Genomic DNA, 19,758 nt, shown 5'->3' with positions numbered 1-19,758 from the left:
TTTTGGAACGAGTGAAAGGTCACTTGGATACACAAAGTCAGAGGCGTGAAGAAAGTACAAGAGTTTTTTATTCACAGCATGCCGGGACTCTAGTGCAGTTAATAGCCTGCCTACTAGAGTGTCAGAAACAGGAAATACACAGACTTTTATGCCCTTTTCGCAAACTAATATATGCAAAAACTACAATTTTCATTTGTTACTTCTATAACTTTCTACAATTATTATTGGTCCTAAGCCAGCACTTATGATAGGCTCAGGGATACAACTTATAGTCCTATAGGAAACTAGCTCATTTCTCTGCTTATCTAAATGTTACAGGTCTAAATGCTACATGTACAGAAGGGCAGGGCACATCATGGCTCAAACTCTTATCTATTCAGCTTACAATGTGGTAAGGCAAGGACATACATTTCAGGCAGATGCAGTCAATAGATTATACACTGTTTTCAGCTATGTAGGCCAGAGCAATATTTTAAACAACAGTTAACTATTTCATGACCCTACATTCCCCCCTTTCAGGCTGGCGTACCTAAGGAGCCAAGCCTGACAAAATAAAGTTAGGGGTCAGGAAAGTCGGGGTTCCCAGTGGGTAAGGGACGATACTGGGAGAGGGCAAGGGCCAATGCAGCAGTGGAACGGTTGACAGCAGAGTCCACAGTGCGGTGAAGAAATTTCATAGCCAGTGGAACTAAACAAGGTAGACAACATAGTACCAGGGAGGACAAAGCAGTTATCAGCAGAATTGTTTTCAGGGTCGTACCAGACGGTAACCAAGAGCCCAGGGAACCAGAGAACCAGTCTGTATTGAGGCCATGCCAGGTTTGAATAGGAACATGAGCCAGCTTGGTGATACGATCCACAACTTCCTCAATCACTTTACCATCATCATCAAGTTCAAGGCAACAGTTGGAAAGGTTGAATTTACCACAGACACCCCCTTCAGCAGCTAGTAAATAGTCCAAAGCTAGACGATTTTGATAAATAGCAGTGCGCATTTTAGCATTCGCTCTGCCAATGGTACTCAAAGCTCGGGAGGTCTCATTGGTTATCAGTTCAAGTACAGCTTGTAGACGAATAATGCGGTTCAGCATGTAGATTGGGGTCCGATAGCCCCAGGTGCCATCTTCGGCCCATGTGGCAGGTCCGTAAACAGCAATGATCCGTTCTGCAGGCCAGTCATCATCCCATTCACCTATTTTAAGGGAATTGGTGGAAGTAGACCGCTTTTGGCGACCCCTGGTGTTGAATACAGGGGCTCCCAGGTGTTCACCATCGGCCAGCGGTAACAGGAAGAAGCTGGGACGGATCATGCCGAGTACACAAGTTCCAGTCCAATTTGCTGGCAACCAGGAGTATGCAAATAAGCCGCAGAGCCAGTATCGACCATCAGGGGCTGGCCAGTGATCATAGGAGATACCCTTGAGCAGATTCTGGAGGGGACTACCTGGCAGAGTGGAGGTGAGGTTAGCAGGCCAGGGAGTCCAGGTAGCTGTTGTGGCATTGAAGGACCAGAGCGAGGTACATTTGAGGTGTCCAACTTGAACATTGAAGGGACCATCAATCCGCTGCAGGCAGTGAGAGGCAATAATGGAGGTCCGCAAAGTCCATCGAGGAGGCCGAGGAGTGGAAGCAAAAGTAAGGTTCTGTGTAGATAAGCTTAACATGTCTAACTGCTTTGCCTCCCATGGCCATTGCTCATATTAGTGCCACCACAAACAAAACAATTGCTAATATTAAGGGTTTGTCCAATAGCCTCAGCAAACTGTATAAACAAGTTTCGAGTAACTGCTGGAATTTCAATGTCTACTTTCATGTTTTCATAAAACTGTGGAAATACAATGGAGTGATGTACTGATGCTCGGGGTCGGGTCACTACGTGGATGTATAGGTCTGCACCTGGGTCAGACCCTTTGCCTGAAATTCTAAACCCAATACGCCATTTCACATACTCTAATTTCTGATTCCAATTTTGGGGTTTCATGATAGTGAAGGAAACTGGGTTGTAGGCCCCTATCGGGCAGGTTGGGCTAGGCATAGGGCCTAAACGTAGAGTAGCAGAAGCTGGGGGCGGCTGGCCTTTTTCGTGGGTTAGGGGGTAAGTAGCCCACTTAATCTGGTGTTCATATTGACAGGCAAAGGCACCATACTTTCTCTGCCTGTACAGTGGAAGGATTATGAAAGGGCACATGTATTTATCACATGTGGAGTAATATCTCTGCCAACTGAGGGACCCACAAGTAACAGAATACTTAGAGTTCTCCAGACCTGCAGCCCTATCAGCAACCCCACATGCATCAAAATACACAGTTACTGGCTTCCTGGGATCCACTATGGGAGTTTGGTTAACAAGCGGACCATCAGCCCCATTAATGCGGACTTCTACCCATTTTTCATCTTTAATACTAGTGGGTTGGTAACATATGACTCCATCAGTGGTTTGGCACTTGCGATAATTGACTCCCTCATAGGAACAGACATCAGGTAAGGGAGCAATATGACAACGGAATTGGGTTCTATACAGGAGGGCCATTTCTACCTGATTTCCATTACGGACCTCAGAAAGACATGGTTTACAGGACTTAAGGGGTTGTGCCTGAACTTCTGGCACAACAGGAAACAAATACAAAAGGAAGAAGCATAAGACAGTAAGAAGAAAACAACAGTCGGATATAACACATAGGAGCATTCGGCAATGTATACACAGAAAACCCATTTGTCACAGAGTGACTCTCAATGCACATAGAAGAAGGTTCAATTGGGGCAGTGGTTAACCACAAACAGTCAGTTAAACTCAAACACTTATGAAAAGGTTATATTCAGAACACTTGTTAAATACAGTGGTAAATGTTCAAAGCAATTTTGAGGTTTTAGAAATCTTCAGCTGGAGGTCTGTCTTGCCTGGGGTGTCTTGCCATACAGCAGCAGGCTTGACTCTGCTGTAATGAAACCAGGTTTCGTGTCCGGACACCTTGACAGCTGTAGGGGAAGAAATGAGGATAGTGAAAGGGACTGTCCACCTAGGTTTCAGGGGGTCTGACTTCCAAGTTTTTAGCCATACCGTATCCCCAGGGATGTATCCATGGACTTGTGTAGCTATCGGTAGTGGGGCCCTTTCCAGGACCCATTTGTGGAGCTCTTGAAGGGCCTTAGCTAAAGATTGGACCTGACTCTGGAGGATACCTGATCCCAGAGTAGCAAAGGAACCAGGATCTGGGTTCACAATGGGTGGTGGCCGGCCGAACATGAGCTCAAATGGGGACAATTTAGTGGGTTTAGATGGGGTGCATCTAATCTGAAATAGGACAGAGGGCAGCAGGACAGGCCAGGACAGATTGGTTTCTTCAATTCATTTCGTGAGAAGGGTCTTAAGAGTTCTGTTCATTCTTTCGACCTGACCAGAGCTCTCAGGATGGTAAGCAGCATGTAATTTCCATTCAATTTGGAGAGCCTGAGCAGTTTGTTGGACAACATCGGCAATGAAAGCAGGGCCGTTGTCACAGCCTATAGAAACAGGGAGACCAAAGCACGGAATTATGTCGTTTAGGAGGTGCTGGGTTACTTCTCTGGCGCGTTCAGTGCGAGTAGGGAAGGCTTCAACCCATCTAGTCAGGGTGTCTGTGAAGACTAGAAGGTGACTGAAGGAACGGGAAGTGGGCATGTAGGTGAAGTCTACAGACAGAACCTGCATCGGATATGTTCCAATGGGTTGGTGTCCAGGAGGTGGCAGTCGTCTGATTGGGGAATTTATTCTAGAACAGACAACACACTGTCGGACCATATTCCGGACTAGCTGATCAAGGTGATTGATAAAGAAATGTCTCTTGAGAGTCATTTTCATAGCGGATTCTCCAGAGTGTGCCAAATCATGGCATCTTTTGACAATCGTGAGGGCCAGATGTTGAGGAATGAATATGAGGGTACCCACTGTGCTCGTGTTTGAAGTATCAGTGTGTGGGTCTGGATTGGCACTTGAATTGGCGCATATTTGTATCCACTCCCCTTTCAGGACAGACTGGCCCGAAAGAGTGCGGGCCCAAGTCTGTTCCTGAGAAGTGTATTGGGGTGTAAGGGAGTCCAGAAAAGGAATGATGGTGTAGAGAGGAGCCGAAGGAGGGGGGCAGAGGCTGGCAGCTCGGGCTGTGCGGTCGGCAAGGGCATTGCCACGTGAGATGAGATCAGTGACACGACGGTGGGCACGACAGTGCATAACCGCGACACGGGAGGGCAATTTAACGGCCTCAAGGAGGTCAAGAATGAGGGGAGCATGATGGATCAGGCGGCCGGAGGCTATAATGAAACCTCGATGTTTCCAGATGGCCCCATGGGCATGCAAGGTAAGGAAAGCATATTTGGAGTCAGTGTAGATGTTGCAAGACTGAGAGGCAGAGTGGTGAGGGCATACAGCTCAGCTTCTTGGGCGGAAGTGCCAGAGGGCAGAGGGCCCATGAGTAAAGGGGAAGTGGCAGAGACTACTGCATAACCAGCAATACGAGTACCAGAAGGGGTGACAGACGAACTGCCATCTGTGAAAAGAGTGAGATCAGGATCCCGGAGGGGGATATCAGTGAGATCAGGACTGGAAGAATAAACTAAGTCAACAGTGTCAAGGCAGTTGTGCACGACCGACTGGGAGGAGATAGGGAGGAGAGTGGAGGGGTCAAGGAGTGAAGAGACAACAAGAGAGACCTGAGGGTTTTCACAAAGAAGGGCTTGGTATTTAAGGAGGCGCTCATTCGTGAACCACAGGGAGCCTTTATGTTCTAGAAGAGAGGTCACACAGTGTGGGACAAAGAGGTCAATATGTTTGGCCAAAAGTGAGTTTATTAGCGTGCTGTAAGAAATCTGATACGGCGGCAATTGCCCGAAGGCAGGGAGGCCACCCAGCAGCAACAGGATCCAATTGTCGAGAGAGATAGGCAATGGGCCTATGCCAGGAACCAAGGAACTGAGTAAGGACTCCGGCTGCGATACCAGATTTTTCATGAACATAGAGCTGGAAAGGTTTGGAGGGGTCAGGAAGGCCAAGGGCAGGAGCCTGAGTCAGAAGGTTTTGGAGGCAGTGAAAAGACCGCTCCTGAAGTTGGGTCCAGACAAAAGGGGCTGAGTCAGCGCCTTTGGTGGAATCATACAGAGGACGAGCAATAGTAGAGAAATCAGGGATCCAGATACGACAGTATCCGGCAATACCGAGGAAGGCGCGCAGGGCTTTGCGAGTATCAGGAACAGGGAGACTACAGACAGCCTGGACACGGGTGTGGGGAAGGGACCTGGTACCCTGGGAAATATGAAACCCAAGGTAGGTGACACGAGGAAGGCACAACTGAGCCTTCTGGAGAGACACACGGTATCCGCAATGGAGGAGAAACTGAAGGAGAGAGCGAGTGTCCTCCTGACAAGCAGAGATAGATAGAGAGCAGAGAAGAAGATCATCTACGTACTGCAGGACTTGGGAATCAGATGAAGGGGAGAAATTAGCAAGGTCTGAAGCAAGGGCGGTGCTGAATAGAGTGGGGCTATTTTTAAAGCCCTGGGGTAGACGGGTCCAGGTTACTTGGGAGGTTTGTCCAGTGGAAGGGTTTTCCCATTGGAATGCAAAAATTGGCTGACTGGTAGGGGCTAACCGACAACAAAAGAATGCATCCTTGAGATCCAAAACAGTGAAGTAGGTAGCTCCAGGGGGAACCAATCCCAACAGGGTATAAGGATTAGGGACAGTAGGATGGATATCCTCTACAAGACGGTTGACAGCACGGAGGTCCTGGATGGGGCGGTAATCAGGGGGATCACCGGGTTTCAAAACTGGAAGGAGGGGGGTATTCCAAGGTGATTTGCATGGAACCAAAAACCCACAACCTAGCAAAACGAGACAAATGGACGTGTATTCCCTGGAGAGCAGACTGGGATATGCGGTACTGCTTGATAGAGACCGGACTGGCAGAAGCCTTGAGGGTAACAACAAAGGGTGGGATGTTACATGCTAGTCCGGGGGACCCAGACTCAGCCCAAACAGTTGAATCAAGGCCCTCAAGAAAATCAGGTACAGAAAGTGGGGGTTTGCTTGCCATGGATTCTGACAATAGGGAACAGAGGAAGCTTGGTGAGGGGGCAGTGGAGCGGTTAGGAATGGGTGTGAGGTTTGCAGAAGGAAGGTCCATAGTCAGACCGTGAGAGGACAGACGAATAGTGGCTCCCAAGTGCTGGAGAAGGTCCTGACCAAGCAAGGGGACAGGACAAGAGGGCATGTACACAAAAGAATGTGGTATGGAATGACCACCAATGCGAACCGAAACTGGTTCAAGGATAGGGACAGAATCAGAAGAGCCAGTTGCACCCATAATGGAGATAGATTTGGAAGAACGCTTACTGAGAGGGTGGGTCAAAACTGAGTGTTTGGCGCCGGTGTCGACCAGCATAGAGATAGAATGGTCCCCTATACGGACATTGACCAAGGGCTCATGGGAACCGAGCGAGTAAGTTGGGAACAATCCGGAAAGTCCCTGGTACTCACTGCGAGCCGGTCTGTCTCAGTAATCAGTTTCAGAGTCAGACTGAAAGGATGCCAAACCAATAGTAGGTTGGTCCGTAGTTTTAGCCTGACAGGTACGGGGCTTGCTTGGACACTCGTTCTTCCAGTGACCCCTCTCCTTGCAATAGGCACACTGATCCCGTTCCAAATTCCTACGGGGTCCTGTCCTATCAGGCTGGGACCCCGTAGGTTTTGAAGGGCCAGAAGAATAGGGGGGACGCTTGGAAGAGCGGGACTCAGAGTTTCGGGTAGGGGGCCGGTTACTTGGGAACGTATTTTGGAGGGCTACAGCAAGGAGGTCCGCTTTGCGCCGGAGAAGCTTATCAGCTTATTGCCGGTTAGCGCTGTCCCGGTTCATGAAAACTCGCTGGGCAATCTCAAGGAGCTGGACAGTGTTCATGCCTGCGAACCCATCCTGCTTCTGGAGTTTCCTACGGATATCAGGTTGTGTCTGGCTCACAAACGAGGTATTAACCATACGGAGGTTTTCAGGTTTTTCTGGGTTAAAGGGAGTAAAGGTACGGTAAGCGTCACAGAGACGTTCATAGAATGCGGCTGAGGATTCATTAGACTTTTGGAGGACCTCAGATACTTTAGAAATGTTGGTGGGTTTCCGAGAAGCCAACCGGAGACCCTCAAGGATATACTGGCGGTATCGCATAAGGAAAGTATTATGAGTGGCATCATTGGGGTCCCAATTAGGGTCCTGAGAAGGGAAATGATTATTGATCCAGTTGGGGTCGGCTGCATCCGCATCCGCCTGGGCCTTTGTAAGGGATTCTTGCAGAACCCGTTTACGTTCTTCGGTATTTAGGAGACAGAGAAGTAGTTCCTGGCAATCTGACCACGTGGGGCGGTGTGTGCGAATGATGGATGTAATTAGATCAATAGTTGCCTGTGGCCGCTCTGAGTAAGGAGGACAATGGGATTTCCAATTGTATAAATCAGTGGTGGTGAAGGGCTGATATACAAGGCTAATAGTGGGTGGTCTAGGATGCCCGGCGGCATCCGGTGGATTGGCAACAGGAACCTGGCGAAGGGGCATGGCCAAATTTGTAGCCTCCAGAGTCCCCTGTTTCATTTGTCTTCTCATGGGAACTATTTGAGGAGGATCAGGTCTCAAGCGATGGCTGATAGGAGAATCATCGGAAAGAGAAAGAGAGTCCAGAGGTGGATAAAGGACTGGGGAGGATAGAATGTCATGAGCTGGGCTATCAGCCAGGGCTCGGGAAGGGGAAGCTGGAAATTGGGCAGGGAGTTGTACAGGCTGGGAAACAGAAGGCTGAGCAAGAGAGACAGAACTGGGATTGGGTATGGGCTGTGGTGTTACCGAGTAAGAAGGAGGAGCAGTAGGTATTTCAAGTATGTCAGTTGAAGGGTCAGACTCAAAAACATGAGTAGGACAATAATTCTCATTGACAGTCTTCCTGAGGGTGAGAACTTGGGACTGGAGTTTCTTGGGTACAGAAGGGAAAAGTCAAGAAGGCTTGCTGCGGACTAAGTCTAACCAACTAGCTATATAGGGGAATTGATCAGGATGGCCAGTCTTAGGGTGAGTTACTATAATAAAAACCTGACGGGTTATGTCCTCTTCCAGGGGGCCAGCCCACACCAAACATTGGCCATTCTAACTGGCACAGACGAATAAGGGTTGATTTTTTAAATCTAGTCCCATAATCAGAGCCAAATCCCTTTTTAAAATTAACTAACATTGTATCAAGGGGGTCCCCATAGGTAGACTGACATCCCCCCATTGTGCAATGGAGGACAAAAACACTTCCCTGTATTCCTGGCCCTGCCCGTCTCCGGACTAGGGAAACGCAGTACTAACAGGTCCGCACTCGCTTTGTCCTCAAGGACGTCTCAGACACTCTCAAACACACAAAACACAACAGACTTCAGTTTAGTTACCCAATCAGAAAATAACAGTTCCTATAATCCCTCCCAACGACTTCAGCGACTGATCAAGTGGCTTACTAGGCAGGAGAATAGAGACAGGATAGGAAAGATCAATTCCTACTTACCAGATAGTGGCCACTCCAAGACAGAATTAAACTGATACAGATTCTTGTACTTTAAACTGAGACTGGATAAGTCAGTTGAAGTGGTCAAACTTCCTGAGGTCTGCCAAACCCAAAAGAAGGGATGCCGGCTAAGCAGACTAGTCAGCTGTAGGACCAGAAACAAGTGACCAATCGAGTAACCAGTGGTCAAGAGACCTTCAAGTCCCTGTTCGGAAGCCAAATGAAAGGTCACTTGGATACACAAAGTCAGAGGCGTGAAGAAAGTACAAGAGTTTTTTATTCACAGCATGCCGGGACTCTAGTGCAGTTAATAGCCTGCCTACTAGAGTGTCAGAAACAGGAAATACACGGACTTTTATGCCCTTTTCGCAAACTAATATATGCAAAAACTACAATTTTCATTTGTTACTTCTATAACTTTCTACAATTATTATTGGTCCTAAGCCAGCACTTATGATAGGCTCAGGGATACAACTTATAGTCCTATAGGAAACTAGCTCATTTCTCTGCTTATCTAAATCTTACAGGTCTAAATGCTACATGTACAGAAGGGCAGGGCACATCATGGCTCAAACTCTTATCTATTCAGCTTACAATGTGGTAAGGCAAGGACATTCATTTCAGGCAGATGCAGTCAATAGATTATACACTGTTTTCAGCTATGTAGGCCAGAGCAATATTTTAAACAACAGTTAACTATTTCATGACCCTACACGTGGCCGTAGAAGTCTGCCCAGCACTGGCCTTCCTTTCCAACTATTGGAGTTGCCTTTGAAGCCCATCCATGCATAGCACTAGGACACCACAGAAGAAAGACTCATACCTAATTAATTTTTGCAGCATGATAATAAAATGCTGTAAACTGAATATCTACAGATATGTGGTCATAGATATGGACTTGTAGAGCTGCGGCCAATATATGCACCAGGAGAACAAACATCAAATACATTCAGTGGTGTAGTAAGTGGGGGGGGGGTGCGGATCGTCCCGGGCACCCTGTTGGTGAGGGCACGGCACCTCTTTACTCTGACCCACCACACCATGTGACATTCATGCCATCCCTCCCCCCCCCCCATACCTATGTAGATCTTCACTAGTACGAGCTTTCTCTTGCCTGTTGCTCACACCAGCCTGATTCCCCACTGAATCACTTCCAGGTCCCAGGCCAGGAAGTGACATCAGAAGGAAATTCAACACTGGCATAAGAAGCATGCTGCAGAAGCCACTCGTGCTAACGAAGATTTAGAGGTATGGGGGAAAGGGAGAGTACAAATGTGGAGGGGGGGCGCAAGGGATGCCTCCTACCCTTACTATGCCACTGAATATATTTGCTCCAGTAACACAGCAGGCTAAAAACTGCTCTCCACACAGGGAGTAGTTTTCTACAGGTTACCTAAATTTAGTGTGCTGCATGCTAAGTGTGAATTCTACATCAGCAATTACGTGTATAATTGCCATTGTAGAATACTAGTGTAGCCTGCAGTTATGTGCCTAACTTTAAGTGTGAACACTTACACTAGCCCAATGGCTGGTGAAAATGCTTGTGTCTAACTGCTGTCAGGAGCATTATAGGTAGTATTCTATACCCTGTGCGCACATGTGCTAGGCACGTCCCTGACCTGATCCACATCTCCTCGAATTTGCACACAATGGATTTTGCATGCTCAAGATCTAGAATCTTGACTAAGGACAGTTAGGTGCGTAACTGCAAATTAGTGAAAACTATCACAAATTAACCAATGAATTTTGTACACACAATTTGCAGAATCCTGACTAAGGGCCAGGAGGGAAGGGTTAGGATGTTATGCATGTAACTAGCACAACCTGGGCCAATCAGAGCCTCAGGCCCCTCCCCGGTGTATCCCAGGATGCACCGGGGAGGGGAAGGCCCATTTTGAAGAGGCAGCCAGCTGGCCGGAGGGAGTAGGCATCCCTCTGGTCAGCTATCTAATTCAGGGTACAGGGGAGAGGGGTCAGAGACGGGGGGGGGAGGTGTTGTGTGGCAGCGAGAGAAAATGGGCTGCCTTTTTTTTCGGGGTGGTGGAGGGAGGGTCTTCATGGCAGGAGGAAGTGGGCATCCCTCCTGCCATCTTTTTGGGGTTCGGGTGGGTCACCACAATTGTCGAGGGGGGGCGCAATTGTTGGGGGTTGTTGGGGAGGGCCTGTGCCTAGGTGACTGTGTCCTTAAAGAGGGACAATGCGTGCTCTAGCGTTTTTACAGTGCTTATCCTCTTAATCTTCTTCCCCACCATGAGTCTCATCGCTTCGTAATTCCCTTTTCGGAAGTTCAGTGCTGTGGCCGTCGTTCTGGATCGATGTTTTGCCCCTATGTCCAGGTTGAAGCAGATCATATTATGATCACTGCTTCCCAGTGTCCCTTCTAATTCTAAATGGTCCTCATAGTCCATTTAGAATTAAGTCCAGAATTGCATTTCCTCATGTATTTTCCTTGACAAGTTGTTCCAGGAAGCAATCGCCTACAGCATCCAGGAACTTGGTCTCCTTACCGCAGCCGGAGGTGCCTAAGTTCCAGTCTATCCCCGGATAATTGAAGTCACCCATGTTAACTGTGTTGCCTGCCTTGCAGTTGTGTTTAATCTGTTTGCCAGTTCCAACGTTGATGAGTGTTTCAGTAAACCAGTGTTTCAATAAACACCAACGTTGGAACTGGCGAACAGCCATTTAGATAAGTGTTGCTGTTTCTTCTTATATATACACAATTTTTTTTTCCTTTTTCGGACTTGAGGTTGTTGTCCTTTGTTTTTTGATATGAAAATTAACTTATAATTCTGGTTAGACATAACTAAAGTTTACATGTAAGGGTGGGACGGAAGTTCGACGTAAATGATTATATGGCAGTTGACCTATTCAGGATAAGGACCTGAAATAACATAAATGTTATAAGAGGTTCTATGTACTGAACCTTTTGCCTCTATATGAAACTTCAACCTCCTAGTAAACTTATTATTAGGGAGAGTTTTCTTTATACCAGGTTGTCCGTATCAACGGTTTTGAGCAGGATGTCATCTATATTGCATTGATTTATGTATAAGTTACTACATTTGTGTGTAATTAAAAATTTCTTTAATCATTTCTCTGTGATCCAAAGAAACTCCCTCTTTTCATGATATAATTTCATTGTGGGTTGGATATAGTTTAAAAGTGATCCGTGTTTTTCATTTGGTAATACAGTTACCGACAGGTCTACCTACATCAGTCAGGTTTTAGGATCATAAAACCCAATGCAAAATAGCCAAGCAATATAAGTGAATCAATAGCTTGGCTATTTTGCATGGGTTTTTTACTAATTTGTATGGCCAGATTGGAAGATGAGTGATCGAGGGGAAAAACATGTGGTGGGCCATTTTGTGAAACGAGTTGGTTAGCAGTGATCGTTGCTAAACCTGTGAAAACAGGTTTAGCGACAATCGCTGATTTTAGTGAATCGGGGCCTTAGTGTACATATTCCATATCCTATAGAAACTTAACAAAGAAATCACCAATATTAAGATGCAGGAAGTAGTCCAGCAACAAGACGGGGACTATCCAGTCTTTTGCACTAAGTGTCACATGTTTGATTATCTCCCAGTTGGTGAGAGATCTTATGTGTGTGCTCGGTGCAAAGAGCTCCTGGCACTCAAGGAACAGGTCCGATCTCTTGAAGCTAGAGTAGCAGACTTGGAGGAGTTGAGGGAGACAGAGAGGTACATAGAGGAGACCTACAGGGAAGTTGTAAAAAAAAGTCCCATCTCCAGTCTGGCAGTCTCTGTGTTGCTTCAGAGGAGGGAGGTCTTCTTAAAGGAGATCATCACCCTGGTGAAATAGGAGGAAATCCTGTAACCAGGACCTGTCCACCAGGAAATGCAATGTCTTCTCGCACTGAGGATGTGTCTCCAGAGGATTCTGGCCAGGAGGGAAGGGTTAGGATAGCCATTACAGTGGGAGATCCAATCATTAGGCATATGGATAGCTGAGTGGTTGATGGACGTGAAGGTCACTTGCCTGGTTGATGCAAAGGTGGTGGACCTCACATGTCACCTAGATAAAATTTTTAGACAGTGCTTGGGAGGAACCTGCTGTCTTGGTACAATGACATAGTTTGGGAAAAGTGGTAGGGAGATTCTGGAAGTCAAATTTAGATTCTTAGGTAGGAAGTTAAAATCCATAACCTCCAGGGTAGCATTTTCAGAAGCGCTCCCTGTTCCATGTGCAGGACTCAAGAGACAGGCAGAGCTCCAGAGTCTCAATGCATGGATGAGGCGATGGTGCAGAGAGGAGGGTTTTAGATATGTTAGGAACTGGGCAACATACTGGGGAAGGGGGAGCCTATTAAGCAAAGAAGGGGCTTCACCTTAACTAGGTTGGAACTAGGCTTCTGGCATCAACATTTTCAAAGGAGATAAAACAATTTTTAAACTAGAAATTGGGGGAAGGCCGTCAGTCACTCAAAAAAGCATTGTTCGGGATATCATAATAAAAGAGAAGACAGAGTATTCCAATAGTGAGATTGCAATATAGGTCACTCAAGACCAGGTTTCCTTAAATACACAGCAGACTGATTTTAAAGATTTCAAATTATCCATGCCAACTGCTGGGCAAATTGTAAATACTGTAGATTTGACATACATTGTTTGAAATGCCTGATCCTGGCGCTTCAGCTGTGAACACAGAGCAGAAATATTGTTAAGCAGTTCAGCCTTATCTTTATCAGCTTCTACATATTCCTCCCCTTCACCTTTAAGTCTCACAATGCCACTATTGTACTTCCTCTTTGTATCTAAAAAATGTCTTATCCCTCTGTTTTAATATTGGCTATTTTTTCTTCCATTTGCATCTTTCCTTTCCTGACTACTTGACCAACCTCTCTTCATTTTTCATGATATTTTTAACTGTCTGCCTCTTTCTGCGATCTTTTGTAGTTTATGAAAGCTAACCTCTTTTTCCTTACCTTTTCTACTACTGCTTTTGAGAACCAAAGAGGTCTTCTTTTCCTCTTACTTTTACTTTCCTTACAAAGGGGGAAATTTTATAAAGGACTCCGGTTGCCGCCTAAGAAGGAGCTGAGAATCACACACTGGTATCCTACTGGCCCGATTCTCTAACCAGCGCCTTTGCAACAGGCACCGGTTAGAGAATCACGCCTGATCCCTTTTCATCAGCTGATCATGGCAAGGGAATCCCCCCTGCCGCGATCAGCTGAGCGGCTGTGGCAGGGAACCCCCAATCTCCCCTCTGTGAACTTGGCCAGCAGGAGCAATGCCCAATCCCTCCCACCGCCACCCCCAGAACCCCAACCTGACAATGTCTGCAGTAGGAGGGATGCCCAATCCCTCCTCTTGCCAAGCCCAAACCCCTCCTCGAAGTCCCCTGGCAGGAGGGATGCCCACTCCCTCCTGCCAGCAGACCATCCCTGAAGCCATGACACCACCCCCAAGACCCAAACCCCCCACCCCAGCACTCCCTCAGACTTTAACCCCCCCACTCTGGCACCCCAAAACTTACCCCATCCCCCAGTACCTTCTGTAGTTCAACCAGTCAGAGGGATGCCTACTTCCTCCTTGCCGCCAGGCCCGCCTCTTCACAATGGTGGGCCTTCCCCTTCCTGGTGCATCCTGGGATGCACCGGGGAGTGGCCTAAGACTGCAATTGGCCAAATACCAAAGGCCACTCCCATGGGTATAATGCCCTGAGAAGGATGTTTATGAATGCACCAGAAAGGGGAAGAGCCGCCACTGTGAAGAGGCAGGCCTGACGGCCGGAGGGAGTAGGCATCCCTCTAGCCATCCGAACTACAGAATGTACTGGGGGGTGTTGGGGTGCCAGGGTTTATAGAATTTGCACCAAAATGCTCCTTTCAGTTTTGCCCGGTGCTTTCCTACTTCTTCCAGATGTTCACATCCAGACAACGACTCTTTGAGATTATCCCCCATCTGATCGAAGTTAGTTATTTTAAAGCCTAGAACCTTTGCTTCCAATGAGCCCTCTCTACATCCGCCTTAATATTAAACCATAACATGTGGTGATCACTGGCTGCCAAATGATCACCCACTACAACATCAGAAACACTTTCCTTGTTTGTAAGCACCAAGTCCAGCATGGCCCTACTATACAACCTGTGTTCTGTTACCAAATGCTGAAACAGTTCTCCTTGTAGAAAATCATGGTTCTCCCTGTTGGCTTCCAGAGCTGCAGTGTCGGGTTCTTCCATCCCTTAGCATACAGCAAGAGATTTCCACTCCTGCTCTTACTTCCCTATGCATACAGAGGAGGATTCCCAACTCCTCAGGCTTTTATTGGCCTAACTTTCTCTTTGGTGCAGGGCAGTTGCTGCAATTAGCATCCTGCTTCTCTCTATCAAGTATTGATGTATCTGGCGAGCAGTCAGGATGGTTCCGGGTTGGTGACCCAGCATGATCCTGCACAACACTCACCACGGTTTCTAAGAAAAATAACTCCAGCCCAGGCAATCAGTCTTTCATTGCCTCTATTAGTGTTCTGGCATTCTGTTGGCTTTTACAAATCAACCATTTTTTAAGAGGTTACTTTGACATCATGAGCAAAGCATTTCTTCACTTTTCTCTATAAAAAGTCTGAAGAGCTAAACAGTTCTCATATAAACACAAGGGGAAAACTCTTTACTATATTTGACCCAGTGGAAGCTGTAAGGTAATTTGAAGAAGGCAAAGTGGGATGGACCACTGAGTCTTCTTTTTTTTTTTAAGGGGTATAAGATCTTTATTGCAAGTTGTGTTCTGATAGAGTGTTCAAGAAAAGACTGGAAGTATACAGAGTTCCATTTATTCCTCAGACTCTGACTCTTCTTCTTGGCTGATCTGGAAGTAATGCAGCTCATAAGTCTCCTTGTCAGCTGCCACCACACGCAGCCAGTCACAAAGATTATTCTTTTTGAGGTATTTCTTTGTGAGGTATTTCAGGTACCTGTTAGAAAACTGCTTCTCAGACATCACTGTAACCTTGTTCTTAAAACGTTCAATATGAACAATGTTGCCCAGGTTTCCTGTTTTTCCGTTGACCTTGACCTTCTCCTTCAGAAACTGCTCCTATTTCAGCAAACAGAAAGAATGGAACACTAGGGAATGGTACCCTAGACATCAACTAGAGGAGAGAACCAAAATTTCCAGATTTTTATGTTAGGTAATGTAACTGACACAATTTAAGTTTTGTGTGGATTTTAGTTAAGTGCCCCTAGGCATCTGCAATTAGGGTGCCTAGCAACACCTGATGTAGCTGCCATTTATAGAATCGGGCCCTGACTGCACATTGTTTGAAGATGGGTGTACCTATGGGCACAGTTTGAATGGAGTGTGAACAGGGTACATAGCAATGTACAGTGGCATACCAAGGGGGGGGGGGGGAGGGGCGGTCCGCCCCGGGTGCCAGCCATGAGGGGGTTGTTACCGGCCTGGGAGTCATGGTCTGGGAACTTCCCTTCTCACAGCCCGGTGCCAAGGCTCTGGATAGTCCCCGTGGCCCAGCATATTCCCAGCCTTCTCTCCCTTTATCTTCCGTGAAGCTGAAAAAACTGCCGGCCTCAGCAGTGATTCAGCTACGTCGCTCGCGGCTCCCCTTCCTGCTTTCTGCGTCTGCCAATGACGCAACTTCCTGTTTCCGCCAGGGTGGATTGCAGAGGCATGGCAGGATTAATTCGTCGAGGACCCCTAGGCACACAAGTACACTGGGCCCCCTGCCCAGCCCCATCCCACCATGCGCCCAGGCGGAAACAGGAAGCTGCATCAGAGGGAAGCTTTGGGCAAGCAGCACCGCTTGCACAGTTACAGCTCCCGTTGCCTTTCTTACCTACCTTGCTTGCTTGTCTTACTTTCCGTCGATGGGGGGGCCACGTTGAAGATCGGGGGGGGGGGGGCCCATCGTCGTTTGGAAAAAACAATGTTGATGCCCTCCTTCATCGGGCCCCCCTGACCATTTTGAGCCCTAGGCACGTGCCTACTTGGCCTATTGGTTAATCCTGCCCTGTGCAGAGGCAGACGCTTAAAGACCGATTAAAAAGAAAATGTGATGTTTTACATCTGTAAAAAGCCTGAAAATTTAATTGGTGGACATATGGAGATGCAAAACTGCTCCCATTAGTTTTCCAAAAGTGCAACCAGAAGGGCAAGATCCAGGCTGCTCAGCATCTTTATTCAAACTTTAAATCACCAACAAAACTGCATGAGAGAAAAAAAAAACATATAACAGGGTTGTTGGAATGGGGTTGTTTTGGGGTTTTTTTTGGTGCAGCAATGTTTCTGCTGTACCTGCACATTCACAAAACTAAATTCAATGACATGATGGCTAGAAAAGTTTCTGTAATGTTGCAGATGGATTTCTGCCTGTGACTAATTGCCATTTTTACACTTGGTTCCAGGGTTGGCTAAAGGTGAACCTGCATTCTGTGCAAAAGCTGAAATTGGTGCTGCTCCTAACTTCGGCTGTGATGGAAAGTCCTTTTGCTTTTTCCTTCTGCCCAGTAACCCAGGACCAGTGCAAACCTTCAGCTCTGTGCCTCCCTCAATTAAATTCTAAAATCATGATTTACCTGCAATAATTCTATTAAACTGTGTTTATCTGTTCTTGAAGTATTTAGGTAACTGGCCTATACAATCTTAGTCCACAACAAATGATCCCCAAAACTGTTAATCACTAACCCTTAACTTAGTTAATTCTACTCAATCTGTAACATCTTTTAATCATTGTAAACCGCATAGAACTTCATGGTCCTGCAGTATATAAACTGTTGTTATTATTATTATTACGCCAATACCTTGTGGTTCTAGGCGGATTACAAAAGGATGAGATTCTGGTCATATCTAGAAGATTACAGGGAAGCTATTGGTTGGAACATTTAGAGTCCGGTGATGGGGTGAGGTTATTGGTTGTATCAGGAGTTTATATTGATATATTTCTTGAACAACCTGGTTTTTATTTCCCTCCTGAAGGTTTTGTAGTTTGGTGCTGAGATCAGTAAATTGGAGATGTGGCTGTCTAGTTTCGCTGCTTGCTGCCATCGTGTATTTTTTTTAACGCTAAATGCCTTTGATTGGGCAGGGTGCAAGTTAATATAACTGTCAGAACTTATTGCTTTGCTTTGACTGCAGCTGCCTTTTGCTCCCTCTCACCCCCTCCCCACCACCACAGCTATCAGAAGCTGCTGCTGCCCTAGGTGATTGCCTAGTCTAAATTAATAGGTCGGCTCTGATTCTCTGTCCCTCGCTTCCTCTTTCCTCCTGATCACATGATGTGGAAGTGTAAAAGGATATGATGGTATGAAAGCAACTGTACAGCGGGTCCCCCTTGTGCATGATATCTCATGCAATTGGACAGCTTACTCCTGCCACAATGGCGCAATGAGTGAAGTTAGCGCCCTGCATCACTGCAGTGCATGCCCCCACCAACTCTTTCACGCTGCTCGAGTGCCCTCTCCCTCTTTCCGCTACTTGAGCACCCCCGCGTACCTCTTGAAATGTTCGCTGGTGACAGCAGCATCTTCCACCTGCTGCTCACGCCGGCCACAGCTCCCTTCTGACGTCACATCCTGATCCCGTGACCAGGAATTGATGTCAGAAGGAAGACGAGGTCAGTGCGAGCAGGAAGTGGAAGATGCTGCTAGCGTCGGCGAATGTTTAAGGAGGTGTGCGGGGGGGGAGGGGCAGAGAGAAGGAGATGTACTAGTGTCCTCCAAGAAGGTGGCGCCCGGGGTGATCCACCCCTTCCTCCCCGCCCCCCCCCTTACTATACCACTGCTTGCCTCCTTCCGGCTGTCCTACCTACCGATGAGGTTGCTTGACAGACACTGGCAATGTTTTCCACATAGTTTAATCCCCATTACTCTATCAAATCTTCTGCTTTTGACAACACACCAGCACCTGTTTATGATGAGCAGGCTCACACTACCTGACATTCCTGTTTCATTTATTGGATAGATAATGCTGCAGCAGATGCTGAATGAACATCTGGGGAGAGCTATTGCTGGGCAATGTTTTTCGTAGCAAGACACCTACTTTTTTCATCATTTTGCATTGCTTGTTTCCTCTGAAGCACACAGTAGAATCACAGATGTATACAACACTGTAAGGCTGACAAAGAAATGAAGCAGACTTAGGGTGGGGGCCTTTTTCTCTTTCTTAATGATCCATACACTCTGCTTTCAAAATAGGTCTTGCATTGGCTGTAAAATATAATACGGTAGGGTTTGCCTATAGCTTGTTTCATGGCACCGAGGCATAGGTGGAGGCCCACCTTTAATACAGGAAGAGGCAGTCGGAGCATTCCGTGAGTGATTTCCTTCACTCACCAGCGCTCCGACTGCCCTCTCCTGCCTCCCCTGCTACAAACCGTATTCGTGGTTTTTCAACATTCGCGGGGGTTCCTGGAATGGAACCCCTGCAAATATCGGAGGAGTACTGTAAACCATTCTGAGCTCCCCTGGGAGAACAGTATAGAAAACTGAATAAATAAATATTTGATGGTCTACACATCATAAGGCATACGTGGACAGACTTAAAGATCTCAATATGAGGAAAGACAGGAGAAGGGAGATATGATAAAAACATATACAGTTTACAATTTATTTAAAATTTGATAAAACGCATATAAAAACCTTCTAAGCGCTGTTCACACTAAAATCGGGGTACATAAAAGTAGAATAATACAAATAAAATATCCCATAGCTAACAGAATACTTACATAACATTCAATAGACAGTGACTTACTGGCACATGGGGTAAGGAAGGGAAGAATTACAATATTGTAAAGAAAGATTACATTAAAGGGAAGAATGAGAGGAGGTGGACAAGCCTTGGTTGGGATAAAATTTTTGAAGAATGGCAAAAGGTAGGATGAGAAACCGAAATGGTAGGATTCATATACTAAGAGAAACAGAATCAGGTTTCAAATGCGTCCTTAAAGAGGAAGGTTTTAAGAGACGACTTAAATTTACCTAATATGGATCCCACTCTAAGATAATTAGGGAGTGAATTCCAAAGCTGGGGCGCAGTGACTGAAAAAAAATCTCATTGCGCCTTGTACCAATGGCTTTTAAAGAGGGGACTGTAAGGAGATTATGAGCATTTGAACGTAGCACTTTGGTTGTGGAGTATGGAATTAACAATTTATCAAGAAAGATAGGGGAGTGATTAAGACGGATCTTGAACGTCAAAAGTGCAATTTTGTATGAAATTCAATGCTGCA

General features: G+C 46.6%; 2 protein-coding genes across 3 annotated transcripts in view; both read right to left on the bottom strand.

Moving 5' to 3' along the window:
* Positions 1-1,197: 1,197 nt before the first annotated feature.
* Positions 1,198-19,758, bottom strand: part of ERV3-1 (endogenous retrovirus group 3 member 1, envelope) — a 71,262-nt gene continuing 52,701 nt past the window's right edge. For both annotated transcript variants that reach the window (XM_033943383.1, XM_033943384.1), the window contains exon 2: positions 1,198-2,976. In XM_033943383.1, coding sequence (XP_033799274.1) covers positions 1,667-2,713 — 1,047 coding nt within the window. In that variant the 5' untranslated portion in view covers positions 2,714-2,976 and the 3' untranslated portion in view covers positions 1,198-1,666. The remainder of the gene's footprint in view (positions 2,977-19,758) is intronic.
* LOC117359174 lies at positions 6,855-14,758 on the bottom strand. Its single transcript, XM_033941476.1, has 2 exons — positions 14,678-14,758; positions 6,855-7,982 (listed from the first exon to the last, which is right to left on the bottom strand). The coding sequence occupies exons 1-2, from the start codon at positions 14,756-14,758 to the stop codon at positions 6,855-6,857; spliced, it is 1,209 nt and encodes a 402-aa protein (XP_033797367.1).

The sequence above is a fragment of the Geotrypetes seraphini genome, chromosome 4 (assembly GCF_902459505.1).
Source record: "Geotrypetes seraphini chromosome 4, aGeoSer1.1, whole genome shotgun sequence".
Classification (NCBI taxonomy): Eukaryota; Metazoa; Chordata; class Amphibia; order Gymnophiona; family Dermophiidae; genus Geotrypetes; species Geotrypetes seraphini.
The sequence above is the reverse complement of the archived record's forward strand: the minus strand, read 5'-3'. Positions and strand labels throughout refer to the sequence as shown.

Bases quoted from the DNA above. Each gene is read 5' to 3' on its own strand.
- LOC117359174 (XM_033941476.1), bottom strand. From the start codon at position 14,758: ATGGAAGAACCCGACACTGCAGCTCTGGAAGCCAACAGGGAGAACCAT. The intron at 7,983-14,677 runs GTAACAGAACAC...TCTGTACCCAAG, and splicing joins GAGAACTGTTTCAGCATTTG to AAACTCCAGTCCCAAGTTCT.